At 31.4% G+C, this 27,699-nt stretch overlaps 1 protein-coding gene and 1 long non-coding RNA gene across 3 annotated transcripts in view; one reads left to right on the plus strand and one right to left on the minus strand.

The window, feature by feature from the left end:
- LOC145725705 (uncharacterized) overlaps positions 1-22,618 on the minus strand; it is a 37,865-nt gene extending 15,247 nt beyond the window's left edge. Inside the window, exons 1-4 of one of the 2 annotated variants that reach the window (XM_081974560.1) lie at positions 22,456-22,618; positions 3,672-3,873; positions 2,956-3,066; positions 34-106 (exon numbers count right to left, since the gene is read on the minus strand). In XM_081974560.1, the coding sequence (XP_081830686.1) occupies positions 34-106; positions 2,956-3,066; positions 3,672-3,817 (330 nt within the window). In that variant the 5' untranslated portion in view covers positions 3,818-3,873; positions 22,456-22,618. The remainder of the gene's footprint in view (positions 1-33; positions 107-2,955; positions 3,067-3,671; positions 3,874-22,455) is intronic. The other variant, XM_081974561.1, reaches the window with a different exon arrangement.
- Positions 1-27,699, plus strand: part of LOC145725706 (uncharacterized) — an 81,677-nt gene that overhangs the window by 10,541 nt on the left and 43,437 nt on the right. The gene's annotated exons all lie outside the window — the stretch shown is intronic.

Here is a 27,699-nt window from a genome sequence, read left to right on the forward strand (position 1 = left end):
AAGAAAGCAAGTAAAATTTTGTAAATTACTTACTTTGTTGTCGTACATTTCGGGGGAGACGTTTTCGCGCGCAATAGCCTCCTTTCTTTCGCCACGCTTTCCAAACCTATATTTAAAAACACATGCATTACTTAATTAAATTAAATTCGTTAAACAAAGTAAATACTAAAAATTAGTGGAGAAAGTCCTGCGTCACCAAATTAAGACTTATAATAATTATTAACAATTCTGTTGACGCAGGGCTTTAGCTAACATTTTACACTAAGTTGAACAGTTTAATTTTCTAAAACCCCTGCAAAAGGCTCGTAGGTGACGCAGAGCTTTGAATTATAAATAAGAAGAAAATGCCAAACATGATGGTATTTTTTTGTATTATTTTCTTTAATAGAGGCTGAAAAGCTTGGAGAGTTATTACGATTATCCAATACCATCATGTTTCATATTTAATTCGTTTAATGGACTTATATTTTCTCGTTTTAGAATTTGGTCAGCAAAACATTTAAATAACAAAGATTAACTTTGTCGAAGATAGTCAGTCTATTCTGTAACTAGTTACAAAACTGAATAAAAAATGCATTCGGCCTGACAAAATTATCAATTCTGTGAGAAGTTTAATTTGAGTCTCTTGTAAGACTAATTAATTATTAATCTCGTTTTCGACAAATTTTCTTTCCAACTGCTTTGAGAGCTTATGGTGTCGATATTCAGGAAGAACAACTCAGATGAGACCCAATATGATAATATTATAATATTTCAATTGTTGAAAAATTATTAAAAATAGCATGGCTTTACAATAGCTATTTGGTATAACCAGTTACGAAAAGTGCGATTTTGGGTAACGAATGAATGTTTGCAGGACGAACAAAGCGAGTTCCTGCAATTTGAATTGTTGATTTTCACTGTTTAAATGAGTAAAAAAGAAGTTAGAAAAGGTAATAAATTGTCGTATTCATTTATTAACTAGTAAAGAAATGGCCATTTCGTAACTAGTTACGAAAAGTAGAACGTTACCTCACTGTTGTCAGTTTTTGAAAAATGCCACTTTATATGTCAAAATTGGAAAAATTATTTTTAAGACAATGATACACCCTGTAAGGGTCAATTTGAGTTTAGACAGACAGTCTCGGACATTCTGGACTTGATTTATAAGATCGTAAATGCATTTTATGGAGAGTTTCAGTTTCGTTTTGTTCTGTCATTTCTACAAGGCTTTTCACTTTGTTTATTCTGAAATCCTGTTGCAGAAACCCAAAATATATTATTTCTATAATAATAACTTAAAATTAAGAATAAAAAATAAAAATTAGGTTAGGTTAGGCCGAGGGGTAAACCGCTGGGGCATTATGGTAAACCGAATTAGTAGGCATTACTGAGGAACATTAGTATTTTGAAAACTATTACTAAAATTGGGAACGTCTAAATTATATCATAAAAGAAAATTTCACAAAATAATTTTTTTAAAAAGTCATAAAATATTAGTCAACTGTGACTTTTATACGTCAATGGAAAGGTCATTTCTTTAGCTCTATACATATAAAAGTATACATATACAAAGTGTTACATATACTCGTGTTGTTTACGGTTTAGTACAGAGTGCACCAGAAACACTTTTTGACTGTTTCAAGGACCTAGAATAATGCGACCCTAGAAAATTAGGAAAAACACAATCACGTGACTTACAGGACGTAATGCTTGAAAATTTCTATAAAAATTGTTTTTGCAACTGACAATTTTTGTAAGGGTCAGATTTGCCTGAAACACCGCCACTATCCTAATGGATTTTGCGTTATGTTGGTCACTTTCTGCAAGCGAAAATCGACCTTAATGATTTTATTTCTACAGTTTTGCTACAGCCCCAGATTTAACAATCACTGTGCTAGGTTTGTGCCAAATGTCAGAGCCATACCTGCTCGATTAAAAAAATTAGAGTGGTAACAGTCAAAGAAAACATTTAGTTAGATTTAGAGCTTTCTGGCGGCCAAACGAAGTAACCTATCCACACAGGCAGCCATATTTTATTTTCTAACCTAACCTAACCTAACCTTCAATAACCCGGTTATTTTGACAGTTACAGGGTGGTTCAATGTATCAATTTAAAAAATACATTTTTGGAATAAGTTACCTTAATTTTGAACAAAGAATCAGACAAAATTATAAGAATAAGGAGTGTTCAATTTGAAAAACTAGGCTTTCTTTTCTTTTTTAGAACTGATAATTTGAGCCCATTTTTTGACCGCCCTGTATCATATATTTTGACCTTTTTCTGCACCCACTCTTAGAACAAACCTTGTTTAACACGACAAAACACAAAAACCAAGAAAAGAACGTTTACTTATATGTGTAAATTAAAACTGTTTTGGAAACTAAAAAATATCATATTTAAATATATCTCAGAAACAGATACAGATAGGAATTTGACTTAGAATCCAAAAATATACTAGGTATCACATTTAAAATAAGTAGCAGTTGATATCTACTTCTTTATTCTTACATTTTTGAATTAAGAAAGGTTTAATTCAGAAAATTAGTATTGTTAGGTGTTATTGGAAACTATTAGGAATTACTTTGCATTACAAGGAATTAGTGCACAAAATTTTACACAGCGATTTCCCCTCTTGCCTCAGGTTAGGCGACGATTAAATTACAAAACTCTTCTCCGAAATCGCTCTATAAAATACGTAAGAATAATATTCTGAGGCAATTTTCTCGGGTTCATTTATGATTTTAAAATTAGTTATAAATGTATGGATCACCTTATAAAAGTTATGAAACAGCTTAGAAACTTTCAGCGGTTTATGATATAAAGATTCATAAGTTAATCTGGAGATTAAACTCGAATTAAAATTACTAATTAAGTTAACAACCTTAAATTATACAATCTTCAAATTGTATAATTTGTGTACTATTTCAAAATCAACCAGATCAATATAAGTCCATTTACAATACACTGCTCACCTAGGCCTAGATCGGGATGAATACAAGTTGTCCAGTTCCTGCAGTCGTAACATATTCAGGGCCCTCTGTACCTTTTGTCCGACTTCTGGCGGTACAGGTAAACTTCGCAAACTGCCTAACGCGAGACTGTGTTAGCAAACTTGAACAGGTTTTTGAGGCAGTAATAAAAATATGATTTTGTCGGAAAACTCTTCTAATTACTGCTTTCAGTTTATTTATCTTAGAAATACGAGACTTTAGGTGGAAATCGATCAGGCAATTTATTTGAAGTTTAGTGAAGCTAGAGAAAAGTTCCAAGTAAATATTTCGTGCAACTGATATTTTAATCGGTAAAACCGTATGAAAGATTATTCAGACAGGAACTAATTGAATGTATTGGAGCAATAAGTTGTTTTTAACTTGAGCATAAAACCTTATTGGTTTTTCTAATAACATTCGAAGCTTTACTTTAAAATTATATTTCCAGTAAACGACGAAACTGTAACTGCAGTGTGCAGCACAAATGGCAATATTCGCATCGATTCGATGCTACACAAGTTGTCTCATGTTCAAACTTGCTTTTCACTTAAGTTTTTCACAATTTACGGTTTTGCAGTCCGAAAGTTTCCTGATTATAATATTCGTGCAATCAGAGAATCGTATTCATCTTAAGTGAAACTCAAATTGAGCATATTAAGACTAATTTTGTATAAATTCCTTAACTCTAAGTAGCTTACCTGGGACGAGCAATAGATGAATATAGCTGATCCAATTTCATTAGTTCGCGAAACATGTCTTCATTTCTTGGTGATGGATTGGCATTACTGCCTAGCATAGCAAAGGTCACCACCAAAACGACCCATTTCAGAGAAGCCCACCACATGTTGAAGTCAAACACTTGGTTGTTGATGAAAAAATCTGTTTTCTAATTTTTCTTTCCTGAAAGGCAAAGAAAGCTGTATAAAACACACTCTGGTAACAGTCGTGGAAACTACACAATTATCCATAAGTATTTAACAGTAACAATAGAAAAATACTGAAATCAGAACAGCCAAAGTGTTATCATGTCCAGTTCTTTAATTCAAAAGTAACTTAATTCATCCTACTCCTCTTCCCTCAACACGTTCCTACTAAAAAAGCATTTTATTCGGTTTAGAAAAAAATCACAATTTTGTGACAACAAAATACTAGTGATTGGAAAATAAGACCGAAACATTTCCAGTAAATTACTGGTAAATTACAAATACTGTATTTCTGGCAGTTTAAATTTTGTCACCGCTTTTCTCCTTGACTGTATCAAATTTTTGTAGTATTTTTTCAGGTTATTGGTAGAAAATTTAATGAGGATTCCAAAAATTTACTTAAAACACTCATTTACACACTCCAAGTGGGTTTTACAGGCGACTTTGTTCCTGACTGTCCTTTCAAACTGTGTTTCTGGCAATTCAAATTTTGACACGGCTCTTCTCACTGACTGTACCAAATTTTATAGAATTTTTTCATGTTATTGGATATGAAATTTAATAAGGATTTCAAAAATTTGCTTAAAACAGTATTTTTTTCATTCCAAGTGGGTTTTACAGGCAATTTTGTCCCTGACTGTCTTTTCAAACTGTGTTTCTGAAAATTCAAGTTTTGACACTACTCTTCTCACTGACTGTACCAAATTTTATAGAATTTTTTCAGGTTATTGGATATGAAATTTAATAAGGATTTCAAAAATGTGCTTAAAACAGTATTTTTTCATTCCAAGTGGGTATTACAGGCAATTTTGTCCCTGACTGTCTTTTCAAACTGTGTTTCTGAAAATTCAAATTTTGACACTACTCTTCTCAGTGACTGTACCAAATTTTATAGAATTTTTCCAGGTTATTGAATATGAAATTTAATAAGGATTTCAAAAATTTGTTTAAAACAGTATTTTTTTCATTCCAAGTGGGTTTTACAGGTAATTTTGTCCATGACTGTCTTTTCAAACTGTGTTACTGAAAATTCAAATTTTGACACTGCTCTGTGTTTCTGAAAATTCAAATTTTGACACTGACTTTACCAAATTTTATAGAATTTTTTCATGTTATTGGATATGAAATTTAATAAGGCCTTCAAAAATGTGCTTAAAACAGTATTTTTTTCATTCCAAGTGGGTTTTACAGGCAATTTTGTACCTGACTGTCTTTTCAAACTGTTTCTGGCAGTTCAAACTTTGACACCGCTTTTCTCCCTTACTATACCAATTCTTGTAGTGCCTTTTCAAGTTATTGGTTAGGAAATTTAATGAGGATTCCAAAAATTTGTTTAAAACAGTCATATTCTCACTCCAAGTGGGTTTTAGAGGCGATTTGGTCCCTGACTGTCTTTTCAAACTGTGTTTCTGGCAATTCAAATTTTGACACTACTCTTCTCACTGACTGTACCAAATTTCATAGAATTTTTTCATGTTATTGGTTAGAAAATTTAGTGATGATTCTAAAAATGTGATTAAAACAGACATTTTCTGACTCTAAGTGGGTTTTACAGTCGATATTGTTCCTGACTGTCTTTTCAAACTGTGTTTCTGACAGTTCAAATTTTGACACCGATTTTCTCCTTGACTGTACTAAATTTTGTAGCATTTTTGCAGGTTATTGGTTAGAAAATTTAATAAGGATTTCAAAAATGTGCTTGAAACAGACATTTTCTCACTCCAAATGGGTTTTACAGGCCACTTTGTCCCTGACTGTTTTTTTCAAACTGTGTTTCTGGGAGTTCAAATTTTGACACCGATTTTCTCCTTGACTCTACCAAATTTTTGTAGCATTTTTGCAGGTTATTGGTTAGGAAATTTAATAAGGATTTCAAAAATGTGATTGAAACAGACATTTTCTCACTCCAAATGGGTTACAGGCCACTTTGTGACTGTTCTTTCAAACTGTGTTTCTGGTAGTTCAAATTTAAACACCGTTTTTTTTCTTGACTGTACCAAATTTTTGTAGTGTTTTTTAATGTATTGGATAGAAAATTTCATCAGTATTTCAAAAATGTGCTTAAAACTGTTGTTTTTTTACTTCAAGTGGGTTTGACAAGCAATTTTACTCCTGACTATCAACTGTGCTCAAAAGTTGCAAAAATCGGGGTTTAGAAAAGTTTTCTTGCAGTATTCGATACAAAACGTGTTTCTGAGCTTTACGGCAGTTATTTTGACAGTGGTCACGTGCCTAGCCAAATTATCCTCCAAAAACTACGTGATATATGTGACTAAAGTCACCAGTGTCAAAATTTGCCTAGAATTACAGTTTAACATAATTTTCTTACAGTTTTCGGAACGTGACGTGTTTTTGAAATTTATGACAATTGTCAGTAAATTACTGGTAAATTACAAATTGTTTACATAATAATATCTTCAGATTTTTGTATGTCATTATTTAAACATGAAATAATATAGAAAAGTGACAAAAAGCTGAAAATGCTATTTTTCACAAAAAAGTTTGAAGATTGAAACTCATTTGGTAGAAGAATCACTTTGTCAGAAAAGTTTAGCTTCTTTATATTATTATTGATAAACCAAAACCTCTAAAATAATAAATAACATATCAAAACAGCCTTTGATTCAGTCTTCATTTTTTAGGATTTTATTTTGACAAATTGACCAAAAATTACTTTAACGAAATTAATGACAGGAAAATGATATCTTTCAAGCAAATATCAATTAGGCCCATAAATTTAATGGTAAAATTGGTAAATTTTCCTGTCACACTGAATTTTACTTTTCTTTACCAGTAAATAACAATAAGGGTAAGTTTACGCCCATCACTACAAAATATTATATGAATATGCTACGGTAGAAAATGTTGTGGTTATGGCTTACGCTAGATTGGATGCACAAACAGAAAAGATGAAAGAATGTAATAGGAAATATACATACGTAAACCAAACTTTAAAATAAACATGTGAAATACAAGACATAATAAAAAAAATGAACAGCTTTTTTTTCTCATGAAACAAAGCAAGTTAATGTGTGATTAGGGTTAAGAGTGGTTAGAGATAAACGGCACAAAAACCATTTAATTAAATTTCCAGCTTTTCCGCTTTTAAATGAAAGGGAACCAAGCACCGTGTGATTGAATTTCGAGTGGCCGCATTTTTTTCGTTTGCATTTAATTAATTAAATGATGTGAGAAATTTTGCGGTAGAACAGGTTTCTTACATGACAGCTAGAACAATTAAATTAATACAATGAGAGAATAGTTAGCATATGCAAGATCTTAGAGCATAATTACCCATTTAATTAAACAAGACCTTGCGATTAGCACTCTATAGTATGCACGATGTTTATTAGGCTGCGGGTGTTAGGAGACATTTCGCTTTCAAGTTCTGTATTGCATAGCAAAACTTTAGCTCAATTTTGCCTACTAGACATATTCCTTTAAAACCTAATTCATGTTCAAGTGTCAATACAAATTTTATAAATTTTCCAGACTGAACAGAAAACACCACAGATTACTTCTTGATTACCACGTACTGTCGTATCAGCTTTACATGTAAATTAGGTTGAAATAGACGCAACAAAAGTTAAGTTAAACTCTTAATATCTTTTGATCTTTTATCAAAGAACTGTCGTGCTTACAGCATGTACGCAAAATGTATTCTACGTATTACAAACTTACTTTATTACCACCAAACTTGGTCCTTTGTAAACTGAAAGTTTAATGAACAAAAATAACTTCAACAATCCTATCTACTTGTTCTCATTATCTTATGCAAACCTGCTTTACAAACTTGGATGAATTTGCTTTAGTGCAGAAGAAGACTATGGCTATAGTGCATATATTTCTTAAAACTGTGTATTTAAAATTATTATTACTTTGTCATGTCCATGTCCACAATTATGTGTTTGTACTTCCGGGCGTAAAATAGCACTTTTACGCCTATGGGCTTAAAATTAAAAAAAAACGCTCAGCCGAGTTTTTATTTTAAATCAAATTTTAATATTATTACAAATAACCCAATAACGACGAAACCTTTACTACTTATTGTTATGCCAAAAGTATAACTATTACAGTTGGAAACCTTTACACCGGGAAAGCTTTTCTCAATCGATCCGCTTTCCTGAATGACTGCAACCCCTTTTGTGGCGCCAGAAGCATCCGTGGAAGTGGAACTTACAATTCTTCTGGCTATCTTAATTTTATTCTGCACCGACTCTTCAATTGAACCTTCAGCTACACTCGAGGAGCGCCAATTTCCATGATGCTTTACAGCCAAAAGGAGCAGCCTGAATCTGCTAATAAAGTTGCGGACGAACGCCGAAAGCAATGTCCGGTATAGCCCTCCGGATTTGCCAACTTCATACACTTTGCTGCTACACTGGGTAGCTTACCCATAGTATTTTTCCCAACGGGTTGCATACAGCATTTTCCTTTCTTATGTGATAAGAAAAAGCGCAGATTTTGGTTTCAGTGCTATATATTTCTTCGTCATTGTCAAGAAATTCAAATTGTCTCCGTTATTGCAGTCTACAATAGTGAATATTCTTGGAATCTTCCTTTTTGTTTGATGCAGTTGTACCAAAATAGATAAGTCCATAATGGTAACATCCCAAACAGTAAATCGTCAACTCCTCTCTTCTGCAAGCTCCTGCAATCCCGAAGCTTATAACAACCTTATGGAGCAAATAGCTTTCATCTGGAGCAGTTGCAAAAAATCTCTGGATTTCCTCCCTCGTAAAGATACTGGAATATATCCTTCAGAACGTCGTTTTAGAAATGCTATCACTTTCGGGAACTTACTGATGTTGATGTCTCTATAAACCATTATTGTCGATTTCAACATTGAGTAGACTGACCATAACGTAGAAGGCTTCAAAATCTGGCTTCTTTCATTGAAATAAACCAACACAGCACTTTCATTTATGCACGTCACTTGTTCAGCTAAATTTGCCATCATTTTCGTCGGAATAGGTTCTTCTTATATAAGATACTTGACGACAAGCAAATGCTTCTTTTATTATTGTATTGGCAACATTAAACTAATCTGGCTGCTAATGACTTTCTTCACTTTTTTAACCAATGACACCACCAAATAAAGCGATACCCCGTGAACACAACAAACAAAAATAACTATTTTTTTTTCAAATACTTTTCAGCTTTGCTGTTGTTTCTATGGCTTAAATTTGTACAGAGTAATTGATGAACAGCCGCGTGCACGGCTTATTGGGACACCCTGTACATAGAAATCACACTTCTTACCTTAATAACAAAGGATTTGATCCTTAGCATGACTTTCGCAGAATTGACTTATAACAATCATTATAATATACTTTACAAATCAAACAAGTTTGTATTGGCTTAAAAGAAAATAAACAATAAATGGGTCTTCTGTTAACAACTACACGTAAAACATGAGATTTTAATTTTTAGGTTGCAAAACACCTTCTTTTCCACAGTTTATCCAATATACCGTAAGTCCGATCGATTTCTGTGCTTGGAATGTACAATGTGGACAAATTTTAGTTCCGACAGAATAACTTGCAGAAAGCGATAATTTATTGCTACAAAAGTCTGTTAAAAAAGACAAAAACGTTGCTCAATTTAGGAAAACTGGAAGGATTTCAATTAAAACCTCATTGTCATGTTGCGGTTGTGTCATTTAAAAAAAATCAATTTGCAGCAGAAATGTATAGAAATTAAAACTTGCTAGTGAAAATGTCATTAATGTTTTTTGAATTAAGCCCTTCGTTATCTCTTTTGTTCAAAAGGGTTTACTTGTTAGCTTTAATAAAGAGGCACTTTAGATCTTAAATTTGACAACCATAATCTTCCTACAATGTTATTGATTTCAGAACATTGACTAATTAACTAGATAGTTATTTTAGGTTGTTTCCGTTCAATTAAGTTCGTCGTTTTTAACATAAAATTTGCTCAAACTTAAGTCCGGTTAATTGAAAATCAATCGTAATTACATGCAACGACAATTCAGCGATAGAATATCACTCGAACCATTTTATTTGAATTAATATCATTTTAGTGCACTTTTAAGGGTCATAAATGTCCGTGATATATTCTTTAATACAAATACCATTAAGATAAGCTTAATAATACATTTCCTTACATAACAGCGTTGTGTATTAATTAAGAGTATGATGCACAGGTTTGGTTCGTGAATAGAAAAGCACATTACTCACATTTTATTTTGTAAATTGCATTCCTTTAATAAACGTCAAGGAGAAATGTCAGTATTTGTGATTGAACATTCTATACTTACGATACTGACTGAAACTAAAAGTAGAAATCTAAAACGCTAGAAGACATTAGTGACATTCAATTTCACGTTAATCAAATTTTTCCGCTAAGCAATTCGATATTAAAGTTCGAATTTAAGTAACATTGTCGAACTGGAACTGAAACTGATATTGGAAATCTAAAATATTTTCCGAATATTATAAAATAAAATCGAATTTTTCAATCTGGTGAGTTATTTTTAAGCAAGCTTTTCAAATTAGATCAACTGTATTTATAGTTTTTCGTAGAGGAGTAAAATATATACAAAATTCATGTTTCAAAGTGGTTTTAAATTATGTAGTCCAAAGTAATTAAGTATCTTCTGTAATTTAAAAGACCTCGGGCTAGCAAACTTTATTGTTTTTGAAATTGCCTTTCTTAGACCATAAACTTTGTAACGTGTAAACTCACAAGTTTCGTTTTTCTTTGCCTTGCCTCTAAAAATGTTTCTGTCTTGACGTTAAATCGTATTCTGGAAACATCTATGTCGAAAATCATTGTCAGATTTAGAGTATGTAATGATAGCTATTACTCACGAAGATAAAGTTTGCGACACAAATCATTGAGTATGTATCGGTGGTGCTCGCGGATGGACTAAACTCGTGAGTAATGACCCATTATTCACAGATTTTATTATCTATTCAAAACTAGTGAGTAATGTGAATATTATTAAGCAGTCGAAGAAAGGCATTTTTTCGAGTAAAGTTTACCTAATATGTAATTGCAATATTTTTGCTAAAACAGTTATTTAAGTATTTTTTTGGTTGAAATGATCCTTAATAACTAGAAGTTCTATCATAGTATCAATGTTCTTAGCTGTCTAGGGAAACATCTTTTGGTTTAGGAATCATAAAGCACACCGAACGGGCACTCATAAAGATTAAACTATTACTAACGTTAAAACTTTTTTAATAGGAGAGAAACGACCAGTTGAAAATACAAGTTTACGTAAATCCCTATAAACAACGTTTAAATCCATTAGTTGGGTAAAGTTATAAATTACTTTAAAACTGTCGTGGTATTTTTGGGCTTTATTTTAATTTAAATTTAGTCGACCGGTTGAAATTCGAGTTGTTTTAGAATAAATAGCAGAAGAACACAAATGCAAAAGAACACACAAATTATATTTAATAACCATTTGCAGATCATGTCTTAGAAGATCCACGGTAGCGGCAATCCAAAAGACTAAACTTTTGGACAACTTAACTAGGAAGACTATTATGCTGACTATTATGTTATGCACAACTGTAATGTTTACGTCGTTTGTAAACTAAATTCACAGTTGTGAGATATTTTTTAAGGTTTACCTACGACCTCAGTGTAAATAGCTATTTACGCATAGTTTTCCGTTACGTAATGAACCTGAAGTTGTAAAAAAACTTCCGTCTAGAATATTATCTGCAACAGCAAACACATCAAGTAATATTACTGAAAGTTTTTCCTTTCTTCTTAATAACTGTAATATCATCATAACTAATTATTTTAAGAACAACACTAATAATTATATAAGTAACATGATTTGTGAATTTTATTATGTTATTATTTTTTCTTTAGTGGCATAATACCATGATTAATACAAATATGATGTCAATACGTTGAAAATATACTTTTTTAATGAAAAGTTACTCTGAATTATCTGAATTGCGAAAACAGGACTTTCCATTTGGTCGTAGGTAAAGTATAGTAGGTCACACGTGCTCTAAGGCATTTTACGCACGATATGGAAAAAGTTAGTTGTAATTCCATGAGTGCTTCTTACTGCTTCGTTCCAAAATGCTTCTTACAGCACTAGTTACGTAATACACTATTATTTCACCGGATACTTTCAGTTTAATGTGAAATAATACCTAGAGAGTATTTATGTGTTTGGTTCTAAGTTAGGTAGCTGTTATGTATGCTGTTAGGTAATATAATGAAGATGATCATGCATCATAAATTTTGTATGTACTACATTGTTAATTAAATATTATTTTGAAAACAAAAATATAGTTGAATGTAACCCAATTAAAATAACACTTCAAAGCATTTGCCTTTTATGGTATTAAGGCTTTATCAAAATCTACCACCATTTTAACTAAAATTTAAGCAGAATCACACCCAAACACAATTCTGAAAACGTTTACATTTTGGTTCCATAATCTAAATTTAAGACATTTCTTTAATACTGCGGATGTTTACAAATAAAAGCTGAAATCCTTCACAACCAAAAATGTACAAACTTCTTCCTTCTTTTCCAATAACACACATACAACATCAATCACGTTTCTTTCTCGGCAGTCCGCGTTTTCAGCTGATATATATTGGAATTGTCTGATATTTAATATATGTATATTGTCTTTTGCCTTGCTTGATATGCATGCACGACTGAACAGATTTTTGTAAATAAAGCGTTTGGAATTTGAGTCAAACGCGATAAGTTTCGGAAAAGATGGTTCGTCTCATAACCACAAAATATGCTCGTCAAATTGCTCTTCACAAATATTTAAATTTTACTATGCTCTAAGGTTTTTAAAAAACATATTTGATGTTTTATTTATTTACGGAGGCGTTGAAAATTTAATCCTTTTTAAGGCTTAACTGGCAATAAAAATTCATAACCTCACTTCAACCACCTGCCCCGGTTATTAACAGGGATTTTGAGAATTATAATATGATGACTCGAAATTTGCATGTGCAAATTATGTTTGCTTTACGAAAGTCAGTTAGTCGCTACTTTCCTTTAATACAAATTTGCCAGCATTTTTTATTTAGGTTTACCCTACCTCATTAACCACTTAAAATAGCAATGAAGCTATAAAAAATGTATGAACAGTTTTTTTTTTTTAATACAAGAACAGTTTAAAAGATTGTGAAACACGTTTCAAAAGGAGTGCGGAATTCCAATATGCCAGTTAAGACTGAAAGTTTCAAGTTACTTCCTTTGATAGACAAGAAGTTATCCTGATTGAGAAAATTTAGTGTTTTTGCGATATCAGGTTTTGTAGGTGTTATATGTTTGACCTAGAGATTTGTCTTGGACTTTCCTTTACAAACAACCATTTATTTGTTCTTTTTAGTACAAACATTGATGCACTAAGTCCGTAGTATAAGTTTAGGTTTTTATCAGTCAATGCACAGAATCATAAAACTATACAACATAATTAATAATTATAGTTTTTAGAATTTTACACTATATACTTTCTAAGTAGTGACAGACGCAAGTGACATAAGTTTGAAGCTGTCAAACTGTTTGTAAAGTTATCTTAAGCAGGTTTTATAGTAAAAGTATTAAATTAAAGTAATTGAACACATTTATTTTATAAAAGTTTGAAACTTCTTGAAGCACAATGTGATTTCATTGTACACCTATCAAAATTTAAGTCAAAGCTATCAATAAAAACAGTTTCACCAACCAAGAGAATTTAGTGTTTAAATCTTAACAACCATTTATACTTGTTTTTGTTGTATTTTTATATTTTGATTTTAAAATTAATAATTCATAATCTTTCTGAATAGTATCCATATAATGATTTCTACTCTCTATACTATAGGTAAATTCACTGATTTGTGCCTTTTTACTACTAAATTTGTTACAAAGCTAAAAAGCTTTGTTACTTAGAGTGTTTCAAGTTAGAAAAACGTACTGTTGTGTAGTGGGGGTTTTTAACTTTTAATATTTGAACTTTCTAAATAACCTTTTTTGAAATATTGCATAGTTGTTTCATTTATTTTGGAGTCCTATTTTTGCGTCAAACTACTTTCAGTTCTTATGACAAAACTTATTAAGAGGCTTATTACAGGCATATTTGACCATAATGATATTTGTTATTTTTACTGTAATTAAAGCTTCTTGGGACCTGGCAGAAATTAAACATTTAAACCTTTTAAACATGACTTTTTCCACATCTGCACTTATGTCAAAAAGGTAAAAATTATCTTTGAAAATTTAGTTTAGTATCAAATAAGATGTTATTTGGATCCATTTTTACATCTTCTTTTACTTAAGATAGTGGCTTATTTCAAGCAAGTTTGACCATAATGATATTTTTTGTTATTGCTGTAATTAAAGCTTTGTGGGACCTGGAAGAAACAAAATATTTAAATCTTCTAAACGTTACTTTTACCACAATCTGCAGATGTGTCACAAACGTGAAAATTGTCTTTGAAAAAGTACATAGTTTCTTAATTTGTTTAGTAACAAATAAAATGTCAATTTGGTCCATTTTTGCTTCAAACTATTTTTAGATCTTATGGCAAAACCCATTAAGATAGTAGCTTGATTCAAGCAAATTAGAATCATAAAGGCAGTTTTATGGTTTTACTGCCAAATAGTCCTCCAAATAGTGAATATCTCAAAAATGAAAAAAATTAGGCAAAAACATTTAAATCTTGACAGTCTTTTCAGCTATTTATGTACCAAGGGCGTTAGAGGGAACATAACGCCCGAGGGCCAGGTTTTGGCCCTCGTATTCTTGAAACGAGGGAAAGGAATTATCAAGAGAAAGGCCTGTAGAATGTGACAGGAATCCACCATTGTCAGCTTCTTCTGTCACATTCTATCAAAACTTCTCTTGACAATTCCGTTCCCTGCTTTCAAGAATAGACCTCCTTTATTATACTCTCCCTAACGTACAATGTGTCACCTAATCCAGCAATTATTTACTGTTTCTGGCATTGAAAAGTAAGGTATACCTTTACCGGTAAGTTGTTTAGTGTTTATTTTGCCTGAATGATGTGACTTTGATAGTCCTGTCAGTCAGTGAAAATGGCAAAAGTTGGACGAAATTTTTCGACTTTGAAAAGCTAACGAAAGTTTATTACCTCGAAAGTCAAGAGCATCCTAAGGTAGTTTTTATGGCATGAAAGAATAAAAATGCCATTGCTAATATTAAAAAAGGTTTTAGGGCGTTATAAGCGGGCGTTATGAACTCTATAACCTACATCGTTTCCAAGGTATTATGTATTGATAACGTATAGGTGAAACATAAATAATATAAATTTTACATTTATTTACAAAACTAACAATATCATTGACATGCAACATAAATTGTTGCCATTGATTTCAAACAATTGTTGCCATTTTCAACGTTGAAGTCACAAAAATATTTCAGATGCCCCTATGGGCATATTACTATAAAGGCACTTTTTAAATTTGTTAGTTCAACAGGTGTCCATTTTGGTTTCCTAAATACAGCACTATAAATGCAGCATTATAGTTGGCTTCCCTGTACTTAGCACATCTTAGCTATGAATAATAACTTTTGTAAATGGTTGTTAGTCCTCCTTACTTATCAAATTTCTAAACTGATTATAACTGCACCTGGTTTATCTTAAAACCCCCATCTTCCAGCTTGTTTACTACTCCTACAAATGTTTTCACCAGATCCTTTATGCAGCTAAATTTCTCGTTGCGCAATCGTATATTCCGCACCCCCTACACGGTGCATTTATTTCAAATTTATTAAACTTCCTTCAAATATCAGAGATAGCAAAGCGAATAATTACGATTCATTAAAAGTCTACCCTTTTCGTTTCCTCATTGACGCTGTGGTTTGCTAAAATACGTGGGAGTGTTTACAAAAACCCAAATCAAAAGTCTACCGTCAGAAACAAAAATCCAAATCGCTTTCACGATTAGGATGATCATTATTCACTTTGCCATATTAAGTCTAAAAAATAAATGTGCTCTTTTGTTATTAAACCTTTTCACATTCAAATTTAACAAGCATTTCTGTGTATGTTTATGATCGCTTTGAAATATTTATCTGTTCGTGAAAACATTAGCCATGTGTGGATGAAAAACCTGTAAATTCAACCAATTTTGTTGATTTTACATTTTCTGTGTACGGTTGTTGGTAATTACTAATTAGTTCAGAATTTAAACTGCATATGCACTCACTAGGCAAATCAAGTAACTTTCTGATAATTGAAATTTGTTGATTTTTTGATACTTGCAAAAAAGTTGTTGCAGTTTCCGAATGAATAATTAACTGATCGCTGTTAGTTCAGGTATAATGATATTAGTAATTCATTAACTAAGTTCAAAGTTAGTTTAGACAGTGTTGTAGGTTTAAACCAACATCTGGAATGGATTAAAATTTTAATGGCGAAAGTGATTAATTTTGAACACACTTAATTTTTAAAACTTTTTTAATGGATGCTTACACAGTTTAACTAAAAACTTCTTAAAACTCCAAGTTTGAAAATTGGATTATCTATTAGGTTTTCTTAGGAAAGTAAACCTGAAATGATATTGCATTACAATTGTCCAACATTCCAATCACTTTAACTAAAATCATAAATAAACAAACAGACCTAAAACGGGAATTTGCCCCGGCTTTTCGTGCCGTTTTCTTTGAAATTAAGCACAGCTATAATACCCTATTGTAAGCTTCTAAAATTAAATTTATTAGGTACTTAGTCGGCAATTTGCGATAATTCGATTAAAACCGTGTTAAAGTGGAGGGGAAAGTTGAAATGTCACAATTAAACCTGAGCGCGATGAACTGAGTGATACAATGTGATCCTGATTTTTCTGTCAAGATTAAATTATAATTTTGCCGTTTTTGTTAGGATATTTAGAATAAAAATGTGATATTGAATTACTCAAACGGCCACGTAAATTTGGAAAAATATTAGAAACGCATTGCTTTTGATACAAATTATAACTACTTAGCAGGAAATGTCGAGTCTTATTGAGCGAGTAGAGAGAGTGAGCTTGGAGTTCGGTCTACAACTGAACCGTCAGAAAACGAAACTTATGTTAATAGATCGCACAGCATGGAAGAAATGCAAGTCAAGAAATCAGAAGAAGGATAGCTCTTGCCAAAACGGTCATGACCAAACTCAACAAAATTTGGAAAGATCGGCATATAACAACCACAACAAAATGCAAATTAGTAAACACCCTCGTTTTTCCAATTGCACTATACGCAGCAGAATCCTGGACCTTAAAAGCCACAGACATCGCCAAGTTGGATGCGTTTGAGATGTGGATCTGGAGAAGACTACTGAGGATTCCCTGGACAGACCGCAGAACTAACGTATCCATACTCGAAAAACTTAACATCCAAGTCAGATTGTCAACTAAAATCAAACAACTGATTCTCGAGTATTTTGGACATCTCAGCAGGAGGAAAGGTGACAATCTCGAAAAACTTATGGTCCAAGAGAATGTAGAGGGAACACGACCTAGAGGATGTTCTCCAAAACGATGGCTGGACCAGGTGAAGCAGTTTACAGGAAAATCTTTCCAAGACAGCATTAGAAGCACGTCAGATAGAGAGGAATGGAAGGAAACTGCTAAAAACACAAAATGAGACCATAGGATCACGACGCTTCAAACATGAAGCTAACGACTAGAGAGAGAGATAGCTACTTAGAATAAAACCTTTGTGAACCTTAAAATTATTATAAATTATTAATAATGTTAAGTAATGGTTTGCAGAGATAAGGAAATATGGACAGAGTTTTTTTTACAAAGTAGTTGGAAAAACCACATTCTTACTAGCGATTAGACAGGTTTGATTAAGAAACAAAAAACAGATAATTATAAAAGGAGATATTAAGGAGTAAACTGACTAAAATGATTGGGCTGTTATAAGACAAGACAACTGCAGATTAGATTAATCAATTTGGGTTTTAAAAACTTAAAAAGGTGTGAACGGAAGTTGAAGTTTTAAGAAAATTCCGACAAAATTGGCTTTTACAGCTTCCGGGAAACAAAGCAATTATTTTCATTCATTTTGGCTATTTTAAGACTACAACAATAATGCATGGTGGGTGTTGAAAAAAGCTCAAATGCTCTAACGACATAAAAAAAATGAAAAATGTGGTTGTTTTTTTATACCCACTTTTTTCTGAGAGTATAAAAAAAGTAAAATATAGAATTCGTAATTAATATAATGCAAAAGAAATAAATTTCTTATAATCCTTTCAATTTTAGCTCGCAGTTTACACGGTAAAACAACAAAAATAAATACTTTTTGAAATATAACACCTTAGTATAGTACTACATCTCTGAAAAGCTCATTTTCTTCTGATATCAGAAATATATAAAATGTTATTTTTATCTACAACAGTTATGGAGTTTTAACCGTTACTGCAATTACATAGTTATTAACATTTTCGAGACAATACATACATATTTTTCTTTCTTTCTATAAAACATATTAATAAACTAATCAAATTTCAATTATTAAACATACTTTTTTCATATTTAGGGTTTAGTTTGGCACAGATTTTTTCAGAAATGTTATAATATACAAAATGTTGCTATAAAAACCATGACCCTGTAGAGTGCGAATAACTGTCATTAGAACCGTAAAAAAATCAGTTGAAACTATACACTTTTTTTATGTTCAATAATAGTAGATGATAAGGAATGGGTAATTCACAGTGAATAACCCTGTATACATTTTTGTAACTTCTGAAAATTAAGTAAAAATGAACAAAAATTACATTTTTTTTTGTTTCCAAAAGGATTTTCATGTTTTTGATATATCCGTGGATTTTTGTAAAAATCGAATTTAGAAGGTTTAAATATTTCATTTTTCTGGATCCCAAAAAGCTTTACTTACCGTAAAAACAACGAATGTTATGGTTCAAATTTGATTCACTACCTTGATGGATTTTGCCATAAGAACTGAGAATAGTTTAGACAAAATGACATTTTATTTTTTGAAAGAGAATCTTCACACATCTGTAAATTGTTGTAAAATTCACCTTTAAAAAGTTTAATTATAAAAGGTGGTCCTCCGGAAAGCGCATCACTTATGGAATAAGTACAAATAAGACAAATCTGAAAAATTAGGTAGTCGTCAAATTCGATAACTTCCAGTTTAACCTGAAATAGGTGCTAACTTGGCAAAAAGCTTTATTATGGTTCAAATTTGCCAGTAAGAAAAAAAAATATAATAAAATTTACCTGCAGTTTAAAAAACTGGCCGTAAGTAAGTAACAATTGAAACATTCTAATGGGAGGAGTTTAATTACCTACACTTTGTTGCAAAGTGTATATTTGTAATTTGCACCTTTGGATTCTGTTTGAGAGTACTTTTCATAAAGATCAAGATAAAAAAACCAATAATCACTCCTTTTATTTAGCTTGGAAGCAACCTATTTTAGTCTTATTTTAGTCAAAATTGTGCCAACTAATCAAGCACAGTCACCATCATCATGGAGATTTCAGTGGAGATAAACAATTATGCAAAATATCAACTGTTCCGGTTAGTTGGTAATGATACCTTTGCCAACTTAGTGCGTATTACAACAGATTCATTTTGTAAATTGTAAGTGCTTTGAATATTCGAATAATTTATGCACACTTACTCAAATATGTTTGGATTTGCATTTCCAGATTACCTATTGATGTAGTGTGTACAAAATTAAAAGTTCAAATCGTCCTGTAATCGTTAGTACTTATCATTAAGCTGCAAAAAGAAATAAAGTTAATATTTCTCTATTATTTTTCATATTTTTCTCACAACTTAGTTTAACCAACTTATTTTTCCTTAATCGCCTGAATCTGATTTCAGAATTGGCATATTGTCAATCAGTTGTCAAATTTTTGACACATACAATATTTTTTTAAATGAAACATCCTGTATTTTATATGTTCAATCTTCTTTCTCTGACTTTTGCTGATATATTGGTTATTTTTCGAAAAAATATAGGGTAAAAAACTTATTTTTATTTTTTTTCCTATATTCCTGACGCTGAATAAAATTTAGACAGCTAAAAAAGTTAAAATTGTAAAAAACATGTCATGTGACATTAATAGAGGATTAAAAAGCATAAAAAGCTGGAAAAAAGCTTTTATAAAAGCACAAAACTTTCAGAGATGCAAATTTGTTTTTTCAAATAGCTTTAGAAGCACGGAAGATTTTAGAATGTTTTGAAAACTTCAAATTTTTTTTTAACTACTTCAGAGAATATGGAAGGTTTTTGGACTGTTTAAACAGTATATTGAAGGTTCTGGCATGCTTTAGAGGCATTTGGAATCTCTTACACGGTTCACAAAATTTTTTGGAAGCTTCTAAACTGCTTCAATATCTTCTGAGAGCTTCTAGACTAGTTAAAAAGCATTTTGAATATTTTAAATTGTTCTAAATGATTTTGAAAGCTTCTAGACTAGAAGCATACTGTTCTAGAAACATACGGAAGCTTTTAGACTGCCTTGACATTTTTTGAGAGCTTCTATACTAGTTGATTATTTGGAAGCCTTTAGGAGTGTTCTAAAAGCTTTTGGAAGCTTCTAGACTATTTTGGAAGGCTTTAGACTGCTTGAGAAGCATTTTGGAATTCTGTAGTGTTTTAAAACTATTCTAGACTACTTTAGGAGCTTTTGGAAGGTGTTTGAACAGTTTAAAGAGCCTTGAAGGTTCTGAACTGCCTTTAAGGCATTTCAAACCTTGTAGACGGTTTTAGAAACTTTTGAAAGCTGTTAAACTGCTTTAGAAGCATACGGAAGCTTTTGAGAGCTTCTAGATAAATTGAAAAGCATTTGGAAGCTTTTAGAAGCTTCTAGGCTGCTTTGTAAGCTTTTCAAAGCATTTTAGAGGTTCTATAGTGTTTTGGAATGTTTTTACATTTTTTTAGACTACTTCAGACTTCAGGAGCATTTGGAAATTTTTTGTTCAGTTTAAATTTGTAAATTGATACCTATACTCGTACATTTTGGAACATGATTTTGTCGTTCAGAAGCTTTCAATATCTCAATATAGCAATTTTTTGTCTAAGCAGTTATTAGTTTAGTTTATTTTTAAAAACTTGAAAAGCTTGTTTTGTCAAAATCTAGTTAAACCATACAAAAATAGCAGTAAATAAGCACAAAAAACTAAAATAAGCACAAAAAGAAGAAAAAAGCAAAAAAAGCATCAACAAAATCTGTCAAATGACGTGTTTTTGCATAAATCGTTCACATTAGATGTCAAAGGTTGGTTGCTTTTATTATTTACAAAAAGCAAAATTTCTAGAAAAGTAATTTATCAGTAGAAACTTTTTTGGAATAGCATTAGGGTTGACCCCATATGCAAAGCCTTTATAAACATATCTTTGCTTTAATTTACTTTATTAAATTTTTGCTGATGTAGAAGAATTCTGGTTGAAACTTGATCTTTAATACAAAATGGCCATTTTTGAGAATCTGTCATTATTCCGGAGAACCAGCGAAATGTAAACCCTAAAATTGCAAAATACACGTCACCAGACGTTGATAATGCATTTCTGTGCTTGCAACACCGTAAAAGCCGGTTGACACCTGCCAAAATCACTCACGTGACTTTTAAAATGTTGTTTAAAATTTAAAAACTTGGTAAATTAAACTTAGACAGTGTGAAAGCTGAAATTGCAGGAGCCTGGTCACGTGACGTTGATGCAATGCAATTATGAGCTGGAAACAGTGTAAAGGCTAGTTGACACCTGGCAAAATCAGTCACGTGACTATAAAAAACAGTGTAAACAAGAAATTTTGCTAAATCAAATTTAGACAGTTGTGAAAGCTGAAAGAGACTCGTCACGTGACTAATTATGCAATTTTGAACCTGCAATTCTGTAAAACCAGTTCACCCTCTAAATGCTGAAATTAGAAAAATAATTCAATTGTTTTAGTATTCATTCAACTATGATTTATATTTTTGAAAAGTAATCTACGTATGTATTTGAAATCAGAAAAAAAAGCTCTTCTGATTGAGCAAATAAATACAGGGCGATCTATTTACAATAAGCAAAGCATTTGTCGATTTTGACACTAGATTCTGACGATTTTGAAAAAACACTGCAACTTGATTAAAGTATAAAGAACTATCTCTAAAAAATGATGATCTCAATAATTAATTACTGAAACGTTTTAAAATTTAACAAAAAGCTTTATTTGGATATTAAACCTTTTCTTGTAAAAAACAATAATCATGAATAAAAGAAAATAATAATTAATAAAAGGCTTATATTTTCGCAAAATAAATCAATGCAGTTATTTTAATGCATGACTACTTACAAACTTGCTCATTGAAAAGAACTACCACATTTTTTGTATTTTTTATATGCAACATATTTTTTTTTCTTTACTTATTACCATAAGTTATCTATTAAAAATAATTTGGACAACATACATTTTTATGCAACACAAAGTGAAAACTTTAAGAAGAATTTTTTAAAATTCTAACGAGAATTTCATCAAATGAACGAATCCATTTAGTCAAGTGTAACTCCCAAAAACAATATTTAACAAAATTAATAAACCTCAAGTTATCAACTTATGTACAAATAATAAAACGAAAAAACTTACCGCTAAAACTGTCGTGTGAAATGTGGAACAAATGCGAGTCGGTCGCGTGAACGCAAAACTTTTGAAAACTCGCAAAGTTTCGGCTGCGGCAGCTGTTGAGTTTCTTCGGCAGATTGGACCTGTTGCTGTTCAGGAAAGAATCCTGAAGAGTGAAACTGGAATCCATTGGCGCTATGTCCTTTTATAGAGGCTGATGGAAACGCGCGTCGGTGGCATTTATAAACGCCGCTTTGCGGATTTTGTATGGGATGCTCATTCTCTTTAACACTGCGAGGAAGTCACAGATCAAAACTGTTTATAGTGATGGTAATTGTTTTTTAGCTTCCACACTTTCTTGTCTTTTATGATAGTTCAAATTGCAGTCAATTATTACATGACATTAACTTGTAGAAGATTTATTTTAAGTTTAGAAAAAATACGCCAAAGAAAAATATGCCACAATTAAAGGCAATACTGGCATTGATTGTTGTAGAGCATTTTTTAAAAACTACTTTTTGTTATCGTTTGATTAAGGTATCGTTCCTCGTATTGCCCAGTGTCAGTGCATAAATGTCGATTTTCTCTATGAATGAATTATGAGAGTGCTACAAAAACATACTAAGATGCATACAATATGTTGTAAATACAATGCAATTAAAATAATATGAATACTTACTTTAAAAATGGATTTTAAAAGAGTAAAAAAGTTTCATTCACTTCGTTTTCCACCTGAAATATTCCATCAACACAAAAAAGACAAGAAATGTTATGGATCAAGGAACGACAATACATAACGTAGGAAGTCTAAACGATGTAAATAAATATGAAAGTTTTAAAAAACGAACTAGGAAAATGGTTTTTTCATCAGTATAGGTATACATTTTGATATTGAATACATGACCAACCAATGTATTATGCCTTTTGCAGAGTTTAAACTTAAACGTTCCAAGAATTGATTTAGATTACCAGAAACCTCCAGAACCATTTTGAAAGTTCCATAGACCTCTAAATAATGCTATTGACAATCTATTTTAAAATGTTAGAGGCTTCTAAGACCGTTTTGAATGTGCCAAATATCTTTAAATTCCAAAGCTGTTAAAAATTTCCAGAGGCCTCTAGGATCATTTTAAAAGTTCCATAGACTTCTAAATGCTATTGAGAACCTTCTAAGGAGTGCCAGAGGCTTCTATACGTGTTTTAGACCTTCACAGAATTGTTTTAAATTATCAGAGGCTTCTAGGACATCAGTTTTCAATGTGCCAAAGAGATTTATGTTTCACCTATACATTATGAATAAATAATACCTTGGAAACGGTAGAGGTTATAGTGTTCATAACAACCTGAGGGCGTTATGATATAACGCCCTGAAACCTTTTTCAATTATGTCTGTTTATTTAATTATTTTGATGTTGCTGCTTATTTATTTTTATCATCTCACGTTCAAGTATCATCCATCATTTGAGCAATCTTGTTTTTTCAAGAAAAACTTTCTTCAATATATCATCAACTGTCTTAAACTGTCCCAGAACTGTTTTAAATTGCCATAGGCCTCTAGGACCATTTTGAAAGTTCCATAGACCTCTAAATACTATTGAAAACCTTTTGAAAAGTGCTAGAGGTTTCTACAAGTAATTGATACCTTTCCAGGCTTGTTTTAAATTGTCAGTTTTGAATGTGTATAAGACCTCTAAATGTTACTGAAAACTTTCTACAACTACACCTGTCTTGAAATTACCCAGAACTGTTTTAAATTTTGAGAGAGCTTTGGAAATGTGAAGTTTCACATAAAATGGTGAATATCGTAGAAACAACACACGACATTATACATGAAATCCTATATCTAGAATTTGTGGTAGAATTAAAAAAAAATTCATGCATTTGAGAATATTTTAGATAAACTACCCCTATCAACTTTGGTGTATAAAAGACCACCCTGTATTTGACTATCATTAAGATGAGCAAGGTAGTTTCTTTACCTAATTTGATTGCAATTGCCTACTTAAGTTAACGCACATACTAACTAAAAATTTCCTTAAAAAAAGCGCCGATTTAAAAGATTTTCACTGTAAACTTTAAAATTCAAATAATATTAAAGTCGACAGAATACTGTAAAAATGTAACCAAAACTTACCTCAAAGGAACAACTTGTAAATTGCCACATCCAGAAGTATAGAACTTTACTAGACGACTTCCTGTATGTATCAGTTGCATTATTGAAGCCCCTCTAGACCTAGAAAATTAAGTTTGCAAGGTTAACTTTAGCAGATACAAAAGTTTCGTGTCTGCTTTGAGTTCAGTAGTTTCCTTTTTTTTTGTATAGATACTCCTTCTCCATAGAATTTTTTCAGGTTGAAAACTTGTTTAATATAGTAGATGTTCAGCTGTAACCAGTAACGAAAACTTTTATTTTGTGTCACGAATGAGTGAACCAATCCTTAAACCCAATTGAACACTGTAGCAACAATTTGCTTATCCTGTATTTCTTAACAAGTGCTCAAAGTATTGAGCACACGAATACTGGATGCAAAGCAAATTATCCCACTTGCTATTCCCTTGTGAATAATAGTTATTTCTGTACAATTTGCTTAAACTATGTAAAGTGCAATGGAGCTTTTTAGAGTGTAGTCATTTCAAAAATGGAATGATATTTAATCAGAAGAAACTAAGAAGCTATTTAATTAATTCTAAACCACTAGAAAGCCATTTACTGGTGCCTAATCTATGAGGTACGAGATTATGACCAAAATTGAATGCAAATGATCGATTGAGTAGACTTGGCAAGCAACAAAGTAATATCTAACTTGTCCTCAGGTATTACTACAAAAAAACCCTACTTTATTTAGATCTCAAAATTTTCCTCTTCCTCAGGGATATTTACTATGCTTTCCTAACAGTTTCAGAGAAGTAGTTGTAGTAGAAACATTTAATTGTTAAATATCATTTAGCCAAAAATACATTTTTGATATTGGTAGTATCTACATTCACATTAAAACGATATAAATAATACTACTAATGATTATCTAAAAGAGCTTGAAGCATCACTACAACGGTAATTAAATGAGTATAGTACTCATTTCAAATGTTTTATTGAAGCTTTGAAGTTAAGCGGTAAGGATATTGTACATAAATCAGTGTGCGTGAAGTTTTGATGTAACGATTGTTTTTGTTTGTCCAATTAGCCCATATGGTTATAAGCAAACTTGCAATGTTTGAATACATATTAATTAATGGGTGTAAAACGAATGGAGTGGGTTTCCGAGTGGTGGATATTATATTAGTTTTTTGTAACCCTCTTAACTCATAAATAGAGTCCGGATTTCATGGAATTTTGCTTTTCGAAAATAATAAAAGCAGCAAACTTTTGACATCTAATATGTGAACGATTTACGCAAAAACACGTCAGTTGGCAGGTTTTTTTTGCTTTTTTCTTCTTTTTGTGCTTAATTTAGTTTTTTATGCTTATTTGCTGCTATTTTTTGTGTTACAATTGAAGCTTTTCAAGCTATATTGAGATATTGATGAAAACTTCAGAGACAAAAATATACCAATTATCTGTTGGAAAATGGGTAAGTATTCATTTACAAATTTAAACTTACCAAATAATTTCCAAATGCTTCAAAGTAGTCTAAAAAAACGTAAAAACATCACCAACAACACCATTGGGATCTCAGTTATTATCGAAGATACAAAAATGTTTAAATTAGAAACGTTTTAAAGAATTACATGGCTATTTCAAATCTCTTTTGAAAAATAACCCAGCATTTTTTGTTTTCGAGCAAAACTGAAAAATGATGATTTTTCCTTTGGCCATTATTGTGCAAATCGTTTAGTGGACAACTGTTAAACTAAAATAAATATTTTTATACCATGCGATACACCAATAAAATGGTAATTTTTTGGCCTATTAGATGATAATAAAATTAGATATGGCTTCCATAAATAAAACAAAAGTTAGTGTCCTAACCTCAAAAATAAATAAAGGTATATAACATTTTTGGGGCAACCAAATTATTCTTCAGAACAAGGTGTCCTAACAATGTCGAAGTTTACTGGCTGTCCAATAAACAGTTTGCAAAATAATGGACATGTAAGAAATCATCACTGTTCAGTTTTTTCAAAATATCTTGAAAACAATATAATAGAATATTTTTCAAAAAAGATTTGAATTAGCCATATAATTCTTTAAAACTTTTCTGATTTAAACATTTTTGTTTAACTTCAATAATAACTGAGATCCCAATGGTGAGCATCAAATTTGGGACAGACTGTATAAGCTCCAAAATGTCTTGCAAAAGCTTACAAAACAGTCTTAAAGCTTCCAAGAGCTCTCAAACGATTTGAAGACAGTCTAGAAGCTTCCGTATACTTCTAGATCAGATTAGCAGCTTCCAAAAGTTTCTAAAACCGTCTACAAAGTTTCAAATGCCTTATTAAAATCAGTGTAATACAGGGTGTGCACGAAATTGTTAGTGGGTCATTATTTTTGCTCACCCTGTACACAATTTTTTAGATAGAAGTTTTTGCTCTACACCACTGTAAACCCTTAATCCTCCCTGAACTTTTTTGACTTTTTTTGAATTTTTCGGTAAAAAGTGCATCTAAGTAGTTTTTGGAAACAGTCCTGACGTTTTTAAATGCTTTAAAAGCAGTCCAAAAACCTTCAATGCTTTTTAAACTCTCTAGAAACCTTTTAAATCTAAAGTAGTCTAAAAAGATTTCAAAATACTACAGAAATAACTCCAAAATGCTTCTAAAGCAGTCGAAAGCCTTCCAAAAGCTTTTAGATCAGTCTAAAAGCTTCCAAATGCTCTTCATTCAGTCTAGAAGCTCTCAAATCATTTCAAGACAGTCTAAAAGTTTCCGTATGCTTTTAGAGCAGTTTAAAAGGTTCCAACATTTTCTAGAACCTTCTACAAGATTTCAAATGCTTTAAAAGCGGTCCAGAACCTTCAATGCTCCTAAAGTAATCTAAAAAGATTTCAAAACATTTAGGTCTCACATACACGAGATAACAAATAAATCTTTAAAAATGTATGGTTTTATAGTTAGGAACAGTAAATTATTTGTGAATACCAATTGTATCCGTATGTTATATGTTTCATGTGTAAGACCAATATTGGAATATTGTTCAATTGTATGGAGTCCATATTATAACAATCATAAATACACCATAGAAAGAGTGCAAAATAGATTCTTAAGATAATATTATAAGGAAACTGGTAGGTTTGAAATCCATATACCCAAAATTGATGTCATGAAAGCACA

Source organism: Ips typographus, linkage group LG2 (assembly GCF_016097725.1).
Source record: "Ips typographus isolate SLU linkage group LG2, UJ_Ityp_2.0, whole genome shotgun sequence".
Lineage (NCBI taxonomy): Eukaryota > Metazoa > Arthropoda > Insecta > Coleoptera > Curculionidae > Ips > Ips typographus.